At 37.7% G+C, this 14,208-nt stretch overlaps 1 protein-coding gene across 4 annotated transcripts in view; it reads left to right on the plus strand.

The window, feature by feature from the left end:
• Positions 1–14,208, plus strand: part of Vcan (versican) — a 111,307-nt gene that overhangs the window by 63,130 nt on the left and 33,969 nt on the right. For 2 of the 4 annotated variants that reach the window (XM_047556009.1, XM_047556010.1), the window contains one exon: positions 8,436–13,658. The exons of the other annotated variants lie outside the window; for them this stretch is intronic. In XM_047556009.1, coding sequence (XP_047411965.1) covers positions 8,436–13,658 — 5,223 coding nt within the window. The remainder of the gene's footprint in view (positions 1–8,435; positions 13,659–14,208) is intronic. 4 annotated transcript variants of the gene reach the window in all.

Here is a 14,208-nt window from a genome sequence, read left to right on the forward strand (position 1 = left end):
CACAGTGAGTGATGAACACTACTCTTAAACCAATGACTTCCTGACCTTCAGAGGTCCCCTTAAAGGCAGGGGCCCTAGGAGGAGGCTGTTTTCAGTCTTTGTCAGTTAAAGTGTACCCCACCAATTTGGAGAGGAAAAAAAAATTCTCACTTGGTGTTCCCTGAGTGGAATGGTGGACTTTGGTCAGTTCTGAAGAAGTGTACTTTTTGTTACAGATGTTTAGTAATATTGGCTTCTGTAAATAAGGAAGAAAATAGAATTGACTATCATTAAAATATATGTTTTTAAGATTCAGGAATAATGATAATTGAATCAAAATTAATAGTGAAGGATGGGAAGTACCTTTTTAATTACTCAGATCTACATACCTCACTTTGCTGTAATTCTATCTACTTCCATCTGCAAACATGGAAATTAAAAGGAAATATGCTGTGGTTAAGGATTCTTTTGACTATACTGCCAAAGTGAGTTTGTGCAACTTATATTTACATTTGAGAAAAATAGTGATTACTGTCTTGACATAAATCTGTAGATCTGAAAAGTAAATGAATAGTAAAGTATTGAGACTGTGCTTTTACATTCAAGTTAATAGATTTATAACTACAAAAATTTTTAGTGTTTGAGTTTTTGTAAGATTCTTTAATTGTGTATCAGACTTTGAGCTGTAGTCGCAGCTAAAGAACAACAGGTCCTTCAGTCCAAGGTATAAATCTTTCAAAGGAAGTTTTGATCCAGCAGGATGAAGACTTTTTCATTCTTGATGATAAATACCTATGCAGATATTCTTATAACCAAACTCTCAAAAGAAAGGCAAAGTGAATAGAGTATGGAGAGCATTATGTATTTAAAGGACTGTTCACTTCAATTTTGGGAAATGGAACTTAGGAAGGTGAGTCAATAAAATGAAACACCTAGGAAATTTTTAAGTAAGAAAGCACATGAAATAAGTCCCATGACATACACACCAAGGATATGGTCGTTTGGGGTTGAGAAGTTTTAGGAAAGATATATAGAAGGTCTAGGGCTTCATAACTAGATGGTAAAGTTTAAAGGAGGTTTTGTGAAGCACTGATTCCCTGACAAGTCTGGAGTGGGAGTTAGGTGGGGGGTGGTGGGAGGAGACTCCAAGATAGGAACATGGGCTGCTGGTATCCAGTGCACAGACTCAGAGAATGACAAGAGAGAACTGAAGGAGAGGGCAGTGTGGGCCAGTTAGTGGAGCCATCTGAACACCCTGTTGGAGGGGCCAGGTGGAAGAGATGACCAGAAACTACTGCCAGCTTTTGAACAAAGCAAGTGACATAATTAAAAATAAAATGTTTGTGAAGTTTAGTTGATAAAATTCTATGAGCTCAAAGGGGAACTTTTAGGAGGACTTTTTTTTTTTTTACTTTAGTTAAAGCTTTCACTTACTTTTAAGTCCTTTATTCTAAGCAAAGCATTTTTCTCATATTAGAATATCTGGTTATCTGTCTATCTATCAATCACCTATCCATCCAACAAGGGATTTGGCAATATTAGAACACGAAGTGAAAAGGATAATTATGAAGGGGCTGTCCTGTTATGGATTTTTGTTTATTTGCTCTATTTTTTAAGAAAACATTTACAAACCTAAATTACTTGAATTATGTGATTTTCTTATAGCTGTGTATTTCATTGTTCAGAAGTTGCTCAAAGGTCCAACAATTACTTGACTCTGCTCACCAGGAAATCCCTCACTCTTTAAAAATAGGAAGATATGATATCCTTTGGCCCTTTCTACAAGAAATCTGAGCCCTCTCTCAGTGGCATCTCCTCAAGTCACTTAGACCAGTTGACTGTATCTAAACACATTCTTTTCACTTGAAGGAACCACATTATTTGAGGATTATCTGAAGTTGGGAGAAGAGATGATTCTCATTTATCTTCTCTATAGCATGTCTGCCTCTTAAAAAGTGAGGTCATCAGAAGCACTCATATTGTTTATACACATATATTGCCCTTTCTGGGTATAAACTTCATCAATTGAGAAATTTTCAACTTTTTGCTCAGCACAGAAAACTGTCATTTTGAGATAATGTGCTCTAGGGGTACACCAAAGGGACCTCAGCTAGCAGAACTAGTAGGGAGATAAGGGTCACAGAACTCAATATTGATCTCTTGATCTTCTCCTTAATCTCTCTCATCACTGGGAGGATTGAGTATTGATACAAATATCACATGATATTCAGTCATGAGATTAATTAAGGAAGCAAAAATATCTGATGAGAGTTGGGAAAGATGTTGATATTATAATTACTATTATCAATTTTTTTTAAGCATATTGACTTGGCACCCTTTTTTATGTGGACGATTCAGGATACTGAATCTGGACAAAATACACATTCGTTGGTTTTCTTTGTTTCTTAAGGTGCTAGTCAGCATTTTATTGTAGTTGAAAATATATAGAAAGTATTCAGTGTGGTGGCAAATGCCCGAAATCCAAATGATTTGGAATTCTGAGGCAGGAGGATCTCCACTCAGCAACTGAGCACTTAGTGAGACCCTGTTTAAAAATAAAAAAAATAAAAGGGACTGGGAATGTAGGTAAGTCATTAAGAACCCCTGGGTTCAATTCCCAGAAACTAAGAGAGAGAGAGAGAGAGAGAGAGAGAGAGAGAGAGAGAAAGAGGGAAGAGAGAATATATGAAAGTATGAAAGGAAATTCCCAGAAACTAAGAGAGAGAGAGAAAGAGAGAGAGAGAGAGAGAAAGAGAGAGAGAAGAGGGAAGAGAGAATATATGAAAGTATGAAAGGAGAATGAAATTGAAATATTTGCTTCTGACTGATTATGAGGTCTACAGATATGCATCCAACAATTTAAACATTCTAAAGAATTTTAAGCTTTTACTCTTTAAATAAAGTCAGTATGGCTATCTATTATATTTTTGAAATAAGGAAGAAAATGTTTTTTGTTACACATTAAATCAGAGTCCATTTTAATAAAGAAATGTGATCCTTATATATCTCTGCTGAGTAGATTGATATAACTTACATTTAATTAAAAGCTCTTAACTTATAAAATCCCCTAGAGAATATGAACTTTAACCAGCTGCCTATGCACCGTAGTAACTATGTTTTTTGTCTAGAAACAGCATGACTGGAAGACTTGTGCTGTGTCTACAAAACTCTACCATGAAGTACTTAAAAATACTTGGTGAATGTTTGAGGTCAGCTAGCAATAAAGCTTTGTGTGAAATGTCATTAAAAAACCTATTAACCATGGTACTAGTATATTCAAGTCAAGCTGTTAAAATACATTCACATAAACATAGAAGAGATTATACATATACTCTACAGAGTTCTGTGGTTTGACTCTTGAAATCCAAATAAAAGTTATATTATCCTTAGAGTAGAATTCTAAAATAGAGCAGTCTTTTATAAGGACTTCATCTAAGAACTTGGAATGTCAATAACTACATTAGGTTGCTCTGTGAGTATGAAAGAGAGCAGATCCCCATTTTGGAATGAGACACTACTTTCATAATAGCCCAGGTGTCCTCCACTATACTGCACAAAGAAACTGCCTGGTTGACAATAATTATAACTGTTGCAATTCTCTAATAATATGTGTGGTAGGTGGGGGTGGTGGCAGGAAGGGGAGATGAAGAAGTCATTTTGGAAGATGAATAAACAAAGAGGAGCAAGTAGGATTTGGTGAGTTATGAGGGATTACTGATGGGAATTTGGATCTTGCAGCAGGAATAAAATTCACCTATATATATTTAAATAGATAGATTTTTATGCCACTATCCCCCACCACTATGAATGCTAAAAGTATAGAAACAAACTAGATATACAGACAGAATAGAATGTAGATTGATATGTAGAGAATCTGTTGGCAGAAAAATTTAACTTGAAAGTCCTACATAACTGACATTTTCCCACTCTCAATATTAAGAAATCCAATAAGAGCACTTGGCAATAACACATTTTTTAAACAATAAATATCAGTTGCTTAATTGTGGGACTGTTCCTTTCAGAAAAAGGAAACAAAATAATTTTAACTTTAATTTTTCATTTTTGTTTTATGTAAACCCCATTTAGTAGAAAGTAGAAATGTTTTTAGAGATGTGATGTATAACATGAAGACTATGGCTAATAGGATTGTATTATATTAAGGAGTTTTGATAAATGTGGATTTTAGCTGCTGATGACACAAAAAAGTAACTGAACTGATAGCTGTGTTTCTTTGCTTCTCTATAGTAACCATTTTACTATCTATATATCATAATAATATCAGATTGTACATCTCAAATATGCACAATAAAATTTATTTAGAAGAAGAAACATTTTATAACATTTATCAAATGAGAATGTTATTTATATTGATTTTCTTCCTGCTTGCTGTTTATTATGATGTGCTGATAGTTCCTTGGTCACTGCTGACTTCTTGGCACAATGACAAGCAGGATGAAATTGGTTAATGTTTCTGTTTTCTACCATTCTGAAGTCAAGTAAGATCATATATGCTTGGAAGGTGAGTGGAGGGAGAAATCTTAACCTAAATTTAATGATAGGCATGTTGACGTATGTGCATGCAGCAAGTTTCACCTTATAATTAGGAGAAAAAAAAATTTAGTCAGTCTGGTTTCTGACTTATTGAAATGCTTCAGGGAGAGGTAGGAGTAGATGGAACACCCAAGTCTCTGTAAAGTTGGTAAGACAGTGTCATCCGTGAAGCATTAAAAGCACTTAGTAAATTCTATGCAGTCAGCTGGCTTCTGGGGACGTAGTACAGTTTGTATGGAACACATGGCTGTGGCTGTGAGCTTCGTTGTGCAGGCAAAGACCAGTGTGAAGCAGTCCTGTGGTTGTGAAATGTGTGCAAAGATTATGTCTCTGATATGTTCATATTGCTGTGAACTAAATATTGTGGGGTTTATTTTGGTCATAGAATGGAATATATGCATTTAAGGGCTAAGTTTGTGAAATACTCTGTCATGATGGTCTAAAATGTTAAACCCCTTAGGTTTATGAGCAATAGGAAGTTCTTTATCCAAGTGGAACATGAACTAAAACAATGTTTTACTTTGTTCAATGGAGCTAAAATCAGAGAACATAGAGTGAATTCCATGGTCTGTAATGAGCAGAAGTCAATCTAGTATCAGTTGATGGTTAACTAAATTATATAAACTATTGATTTGCAATTAGAGTTCTCTCTGTTTAAGTGAGTGCCATGACCCCCAGTTTCACTCTATGAGTGGCACATTGGTGCACCTTAGTGTCTCTGCTCCATTCCACTCTTGCAGAGCCACTGACACCATGCTTCACAGAACCTCCATCTGAAGGGATGTATTTTTTATCAACTTTTATTTTTAAAAATAATGTCCTTTTATTTTAAGGACTTTATTTAGGAACTCCCACAAATCTACAATGACAGTGAATGTTTTGACCCTACTCTTAGCCCAAGAGTTTATAAATATGCAACGTTGAGCAGATATTTCCGTATTTATCCTGTATTTGACTGGCAAAGCCTGATTGAATGACTGGTTTTAACTCCATTATTTATTAAACAGTGCTAAGTGTGTTAGGGGTTCTTATATGCTTGACACTAACAGATGTTTCTCATTTGAAATTATTTCTGCATTTAAGTAAGAGATATTATGGCATCAAGCCACCATAGGTGTGAATGTACTGTCTTTGTGTATAATACTTCTTAATAATGAGTTCTAATTTTATTTATGGCTAATGAAACAACATAAAAGGTTTGCATATGGGAGTATAAACAGTTTAAGATTGGCGCATTTTGAAAGTCTGGTTAAAATTCATGAAGTTGTACAGAATACTTACCAATAAGTCTGACTTTATTAAACTGTTTTAAAATACTACTAGACAATGAGAAACTGCTTATTTAGTGATTAAATAGTTGATGTGATATTTTAAGAGATTCATTCATGCATAGGGCATTCAAAATTTATTCTTTCACATAGTTCAAATATTTCTTTCACCTTTTTTTCATATTTCTTTTGTTGTTTTACAGTTGTACCTAGTTGTTACAAATGCACACAATATAACAATGTAATTTGACCAGTATCATTCCTCACTGTTACCACTTTTTCTCCCCTCCTTCCTCCTCCTGTTCCTTTCTTCTTCTCTGCTGATTTCCCTTTGATTTTCATGTTTTACATTTTTTTTATAGCACAAAATCTGCCTTCAATGCAAACTATATTAAGGTGTTATTGTCTGAAGATTTTAATAAATCGTCTTTTAGAACATACACATAGTGGGTGCTTAAGAGAAAAATAACAATTTTAGTGGTTGAATATTGAACAGATTTCTTCTTTTTTCTATTATTTTTTATTTTTAGATGTACATGACAGTAGAATGTATTTTGGCATACTATACACACATGGAGTTTAACTTATTCTAATTAGGATTCCATTCTTGTGGTAGAACATTATATGGCATTGCCCTGGCCGTGTATTCATGTATGAACATGGGAAAGTTATGTCTGATTTGTTCCACAGTCTTTCCTACTCCCTTTCTCTCTCCCTTCACTTCATTCCCTTTTGTCTAATTCAGTGAACTTCTCATCCCTCTTCTCCTCCTTTTAAATTATATTTTTAAGAAAATCTGAAGTATTTAATCATTTTCTTGAATTTGGCAATTAGGTATACCTGCAACATCTATCCCAGAAATAGCCTGTATTTGTTTTATATTTTTATAGTACATTGGAGTCAGGCATTGTTCTCACTTATCTATATGACAGAAATATTTTCTCATTCATTTGAATTCCCATATGCCTTAGCTTACATAATTAAAAGTTGAATCATGAGGAGGTGTGGATGGAGATATAAAAAATGAACTGCAGTGTGTGAAAATTAAGTAGGAAGGACATATAGATAGGGTAAGAATAATCCAGATCTATACAAACAGCATTTTAATGAGATAATTTAGTGAAGATGTGGTGGAATACAGAGAGAATTTTTCTTTTTTTGTTTTTATTGGAATGAAAGGAAAATGTAAATATCGTATATGTCTTCTATTACATGAAAGTCTTGAGGTCTTTGGTTTTTCAATTTAAAGAAATGTAATAATCTTCCATAGTGTTTGCATTGAGAATTCATATAGAATCTATATACTTATGTTATGCATTACTAGACTAGAATGCAAGCAATATGATACTGATTCCTCCTTAACAGATTGTTTTCTCTTCTGATTTAACAGTAATGCTAGATATTCACCCCTCCAATCATGTAGGGGAACTGCCTCTTGCCACAGGAACACTCCAGGAGAAAAATCGTTTTTCCCCTTAGAGATGGCGAGTGGAGGAGGCAGAGTAGGCTCCTTGATAATTGCTCCTGCTGTGTATGTCTCAGTTTCAGCCTGAACCTGTATGACATGGATTGGGGCTAAACCAAAAACTAATTCTGCTGCAATGTTTCTTCATGCAGGATAGTAAGGCATCGTGCAGTCCTTTATCTTCACCCTGGCTTGATACGTCACAGGCACCTCTCTGCACTGCCATGTAACTGGATGTGGGGTAACTGTGATGACAGAACCCTCTCCGAGGACAGTTAAATATTGTGATGACAGGGTCAATGAGCTTTGCTGGTGTATTTCTGGTGGCAGAAAAGCCATTGACATTTGTGATTTGTGTCATGTGGCAATTGACAATCCAGGGAATGTTCTGATGATGTGTATTTGAAATATGCTAATTATAATATTTACATATGACACCTGAACATTCTTCATAGAAAATATTGATAATAAGAACTAAAATTGACCTAACCCAGGTCACATTCCATGAAAGATAAAGGTGTGCAGGTATGGAAGGCTCTTTCTTCCTGGTCCTTCCAGTCAACTCTCCTTGCCACGGCCCTGCCACGCAGGACTTCCTGTTCTTGTGTTTGTGGTGTAGCTAGGCTCCTCCTGTCTTACTGCCACAGTGGGTAGAGGTGGCCACTGCTCTTTTGCTTTCCTAAAAACAATCTTCTTTCAGACAAATTATGAAGAGGCAGAAGAAATCTTCTCATCTCCTTATTCAATAGAGTATGTAAGCATCCCCTTACATATAGAACAATAATCAATTAGTTTTTGTATATGATCTGGTGAAATGGTCTTCATTTTAAATTTTTTGGTAGTACATATAAAGATGAATTGTTTACATTTCAAGATTACCATGCATATGTGATTTCTTGTTTCATTTTAAGGACTTTGTTGCCTTTGTTAAACACATTGAAGAGCTTGTGTAACCTGTTTCTGTAACTTGAGTTTTATCTTTCTTATTGTTAATATGAAACAGCAAATTTGAAGACTGCGAACCATGTGTAGAAGGATGATTGCCCTTAATGTGAGAACATTGGAATTCTTCTTTGTGTCTATGAATGTGATCATCCTTGCTATCGATTTCTTCTGTCATGCACTGCCAAAGCTTCTATTTAAGTATTGTGAAAACTCTTTGTTTTTTTCAGGTCGAATGAGTGATTTGAGTGTAATTGGTCATCCAATAGATTCAGAATCTAAAGAAGATGAACCTTGTAGTGAAGAAACAGATCCAGTGCACGATCTAATTGCAGAAATTTTACCTGATTTACCTGAAATATTTGAAATAGAAATATACCACAGTGAAAATGAAGGGGAAAATGAAGAGTGTGAAAATGCTACTGATGTAACAACCACACCTTCTGTACAGTACATAAATGGGAAGCACCTAGTCACCACTGTGCCCAAGGACCCCGAAGCTGCAGAAGCTAGGCGTGGCCAGTTTGAAAGTGTTGCACCTTCTCAAAATTTCTCAGACAGTTCTGAAAGTGATACCCATCCATTTGTAGTAGCAGAGACAGAATTGTCTACTGTTGTACAACCCAATGAATCTAAAGAAACCACTGAATTTCTGGAAATTACATGGAGACCTGAGACTTATCCTGAAACGCCAGAACAATTTTCAAGTGGTGAGCCTGATATTTTCCCCACAGCTCCATTCCAGGAAGAAAAAACCACAGAGGGGGCAGAGTCAATCACAGAGGGAGGTCCTAAGTTTGAAAATCTAGTGCATGAGCATCTGGAACCTGTACCTCTGTTTTCTGAAGAATCTTCAGGAGAGGCTGCCGTTGACCAAGTGTCTCAGAAAATGACCTTTTCAAGGGCCACAGAAGTAACATTTGGTGAAGAGGCTGAAAAAAGTACTTCCGTCACATACACTCCCAGTATAGATCCAAGTTCTGTATCAATAAATGTTTTAGAAAAAGAATCAGTTACCCTAGCAGGAAATCCATTGCCTGATGGTCCCTTGTCTACCATGGAAAGCTGGGTAGAAATAACTCCTAGTCAAATTGTAGAGCTGTCAGGAAGTTCTGCAATTCCAATCCTGGAAAGCGCTGGGGAAGTAGAAGATGATAAAGATAATATGTTGAACACGGTAACTGATTTATCACAGAGAAATACCACAGATACCCTCTTTACTTTAGACACTGGCAAGATAATGTTCACGGAAAGTCTTTCTGATGTTCCTGCAACCACCATTGACTCAGTTTCTGAGGAACCTTCTGTAGAAGTGGTGTCCACAAAATTCAGAAGTGAAACAGACAGTTCCACGTGGATTTTCAGTACATCCCTTAAGGGAAAGAAAAGGAAGGAGGAGGAGGAGGGAATAACAGGTACAGCATCTACCTTCCAGGTACATTCATCAACACAGAGAGCAGATCAATTAATTTTGCACCCTGAAGTAGAAAGCTCAAATGTGCCTACATCTACTGATACAGCTACCAGGAAAAGTTTGATGCCCTCGGCAATACCCACACAGTTTTCAAATGACATGACAAGTTCTCCTTTTGTCTTTACAGAGAAAAACGTCTTAGTTAATTCGGGGGCACAGCCCTTTGAACACAGCAGTGATAGCCCACCAGGGGTCCCAGAAGGGCTGACTACTCTTTCAGGTGACCCTCTTTCCTTCCTTACTGAGCAAGGCTCTGGAGAAGTTGTTGCTGACCCAGAAACCACAACTGTTTCTTCATTTTCTGTAAATTTAGAGTCAGAAATTCAAACCAAAAAGGAAGCAGCTGGCACTTCGTCTCCTCATGTGGAAACTACATTCTCCTCTGAGCCTACAGGACTATTTTTGAGTACCATAATGGACAGAAAACTTGCCGAAATTATAAGTCAAGAATCTAAGGAAAAATTAATTTCAGAGGCACCAGAAGAACCAAATCGTGGGGCAGAAATAAGGGTCTTTCCTACAGGTTTTCCTTTGGAAGAAGATTTCAGTGGTGATTTAACAGAATACTCAACAGTATCTCTTCCCATAACAAAGGAAGAAACAGTGATGATGGAAGGCTCTGCTGATGAAGCATTTAGGAATAACCAGATTTTACTACCTATAAAACCTACTTCAGATCACAGCAATCACACACTTGACTCAGAAGCTCTCAGCAGCACTGTGGTCAGCACATCAGCCTTCCCCTGGGAAGAGTTCACAGCCTCGGCTGAGGGCTCAGGTGAGCAACTGGTCACAGCCAGCAGCTCTATTGACCCAGTGCTTCCCACCGCTGTGGAAAACTTTTTGGGTACAGATTCTTCATTTATTAATCCAGGATTTGGAGAAATGGGTGCTATCGAGGAAGTAGATAAAGGATCCCCGATTTTGCCAACAGCAGAAGCTGAAAGTACTGCAGATCCAACAGGAAAGGGGGAAGTAAAGATCAATGGCACAATTTCAATGGACTTTCTGCAAACAATAGAGCCAGCCAGATTATGGTCCAGGCCAAACACCAACCCTGTGAGTCAAGGAATTGAGAGTGAGGCAGCATCAGAGGAAAAGGGTCAAGAACACAAATCTTTAGAATTCTCCCAAAGCTCTCTTGTACCAGAACAAACAACTTTTGATTCACAAACACTTACTGAAATTGAACTCCAGACTACAGAGTATTCTACAAAGAAAACTTACAGTACTGATAAGAAAATTGGCATTTCCTTGGTTCATATGTCTACTCCAGATCCAGATGTAAAGGGCCTAGAGTCATATTCCACTCTCCCAGAGCCTACTGCAAAGTCACATTTAGCTACTGCCTTAGTGACTGAATCTATACCAGCTGAAAATTCTGTCACAAATTCATCAACTAAAGATGAAGAGAGTATCAAGCTCCTTCCCAAAGGTATGAGACCAACAATTAAAGAGTTGGATATCGATCTCTTATCCTCTGGTCTGGGATCAGGAGAAGACGTTTTGCCTACTCTACCTACGGTGTCAGTAAAATTTTCTGAAATGGAACCAATCAATAGCACATTATATCCCCATACTTCTCAAGCGGAAAGTTTAGAAACAAGTATCTTCAGTGATGAAACTGAAGACAATGAGAGAACAAAAAATGCGGCAGATGAAGTTGGAGCCCTCATTTCCAAAACAGATGACATCTCCAAAAATAGTGAAGTGACATCCAACACATCCTTAACAGAGGTCTCACAGCACACTGGAGCAGAACCTCTCTCTGTCTCCACCGACATTGAACATCTTCAACATCAGACCCTCAGATGGGAAGAAAAAATTCAAACTAGTAGCCCACAAACTGTAACAGAGCAAGTCTCCCATGAGTATTCTTCAACAGCAGAAAATAAAGAAACAGTAAATGCTCCCACTGGTTTTCTGACTAGAACTCCTGGTCTTGAAATGGCCAAAGAATTTGTTACACCAGCACCAAAGCCATCTGACTCATTTTATGAAAATTCTGGAGAAGGATCTGGAGAAGTGGATATCTTTGATTTAGTTCACACTGCTGGAACTACTGAGGCAACTGGGCAAGGAAGCACCACATACGTTTCCGATAGATCCTTGGAAAAGCATTCTGAAGTGCCAAGTGCTGGAGCTGTGACTGCTGACGGATCTCCAGCAGTTTCAGCGGTGCTGCCTCTTCATTCAGAGCAGAATGAAAGCTCCCCCGACACAACAAGTACCTGGTCAGATACGGTGTCCCATGAGGGGCCCACAGAAAGTGTCTTGGGTCGTTTCCAAGATCATGTCATGGGATTTGAGGATTCCACCTTAAAACCTACTAGAAGAAAAACCACCGAAAATATTATCCTAGATCTAGACAAAGAGGATAAGGATTTAATTTTGACAATTACAGAGAGTACCATCCTTGAAATTCTTCCTGAGCTGACATCAGATAAAAATACTATCATAGATATTGATCATACTAAACCTGTATATGAAGATATCCTTGGAATGCAAACAGACATAGAGCCAGAGGTGCCATCAGGACCACGTGGCAGTAATGAAGAAGGCATCGGAGTTCAAGAGCAGGATGTGGTGGCTGCCAACCTGTCTCTAGCTGAAGAGCCATTTGAGAGCTCTGGTGATATTCTGACTAGTAACACTCAGGCAACGTATAGTGAATCAATGACTCCTGAAGTTGAAAACCAGTTAGATCACATGGGCTTTAACTTTGCAACTGGAATCCCTATCCCTACCACAGAAACAGAATTAGGTATTTTTCTTCCCACACAAACATCCCTTCCCATTCCTAGAAGTTCTGCCACAGTTAATCCAGAGGTGGAAGAACTAAAAATTGAAGCCAAACCTCTGGATGACATATTTGAATCAAGCACTTTGTCTGATGGTCAAGCTATTGCAGACCAAAGTGAAATGATATCAACATTGGGCCATTTGGACAAGACACAAGAGGAGTATGAAGAAAAGAAACATATGGGTCCTTCTTTTCAGCCAGAATTATCTTCAGGGGCTGAGGAAATACTGATCGATCCCACTCCTTATGTAAGTATTGGTAATATCCTCCTTTCAGCTCAGAGTTTAACAGAAACCCCTGAGGTTTTGGAGGGGTCCAGTTCCCCATATTACACTGATACAACATCAGCAGGTTCAGCATTTGCAAAGTTGTCTTCTCAGACACCATCCTCTCCATTCCCTGCCCACTCAGGCAGTGGAACCTCTGAACACACAGAGGTTCCCCAGTCAAGTGCTCTGCCAGGTACAGATGCTGGCCCATCTCAGATGTCTACAGAGGATTCTCTCCAGGAAGTTCATGCAGATATTGAAGCAACTGTCAAGGTATCCAATGAAGAATACTTTCAGATAACTGATCCTCCATCCTCATCTCCTAACTCAGAATTTGAACCTTCAGAGGCAGCAAGTGAACCTAATTTATTAGAAGAAATGGAAGCTTCTCCCACACAGTTAATTGCTGAGGAAGGAACTGAGACCTCCCAAGATTTCCCAAACAAAGCCAATGGCCAGTTTTCTGGAGAAATGGTTGAGGTGTTGCCCAGTACAGGAACACCTGAGGTTGGAACTATTATTACAGCTGCCAGTGAAATTAAGTTAGAAGGTGCTGCACCGTGGCCACATTCTACTTCTGCTTCTGCAACTTCCAGGGTTGAGGCAAGTGTGGTGCCTCAGCCCAGCCCACAGACTTCAGAGAGGCCCACCATTCCTTCTTCTTTGGAAATAAACCCAGAAACACATGCAGCTTTACCTGGAAGGGAGGATTCCACAGCAGCAGCATCAGAAAAGCAACTATTGGTGAGAACTCTTGAGTCTAATAATCAGGCAACTGTAAGCACTGTGGAGTTAAATAATGAGCTTGCAACACCACCATTTTCCCTTCTGGCAACTTCTAATGAAACTGCTTTGCTGATTGGCATTAATGAAGAATCAGTGGAAGGCACAGCAGTCTTTTTACCAGGTAAGATCACAACATTGACAAATCTGCTTCCAAATATGGGAACAGTCCCTTGGTTCTAAGATGTATATGTATATAATTTCTATTGTCATGTTAAATCAGTGGAGTTTTCTTCCACTATCAATGTTAACAGCAGGCCAGGCCACAGTATTGAGCTCATGATGAGATGCAATGGAAGTAAGTATAGAGTTTTTCTGGACTTTACAGATATACTTTTTCTGTGTTTTAAAAACATATAATGCAACGTGGATAAATGAAATAATGGTTTTAAAAAACTCAGTGTGTTTTTACTTATAACCAAAGTATTGCTTTGTATAGCTATACACCTCAATGTTAAAAACAACACAAAAAATTCTATCTTTTTAAAACTCTCCCATTGATGTATACTGTATGTTAATTATCAAAATCATTCAGGCCTTTAACAGTTGAGAGTAGTAACTAGCTCTAATAAATATTTTGCTGTTTGCTCAATGTCAATTATAAGTTCATACTTATGTAATGTCCCTGATTGATGTAGTCTACATAATGCTTTTACTAGTGCTGAGCCATAGTG

This window comes from Sciurus carolinensis, chromosome 6, assembly GCF_902686445.1.
Source record: "Sciurus carolinensis chromosome 6, mSciCar1.2, whole genome shotgun sequence".
NCBI lineage: Eukaryota > Metazoa > Chordata > Mammalia > Rodentia > Sciuridae > Sciurus > Sciurus carolinensis.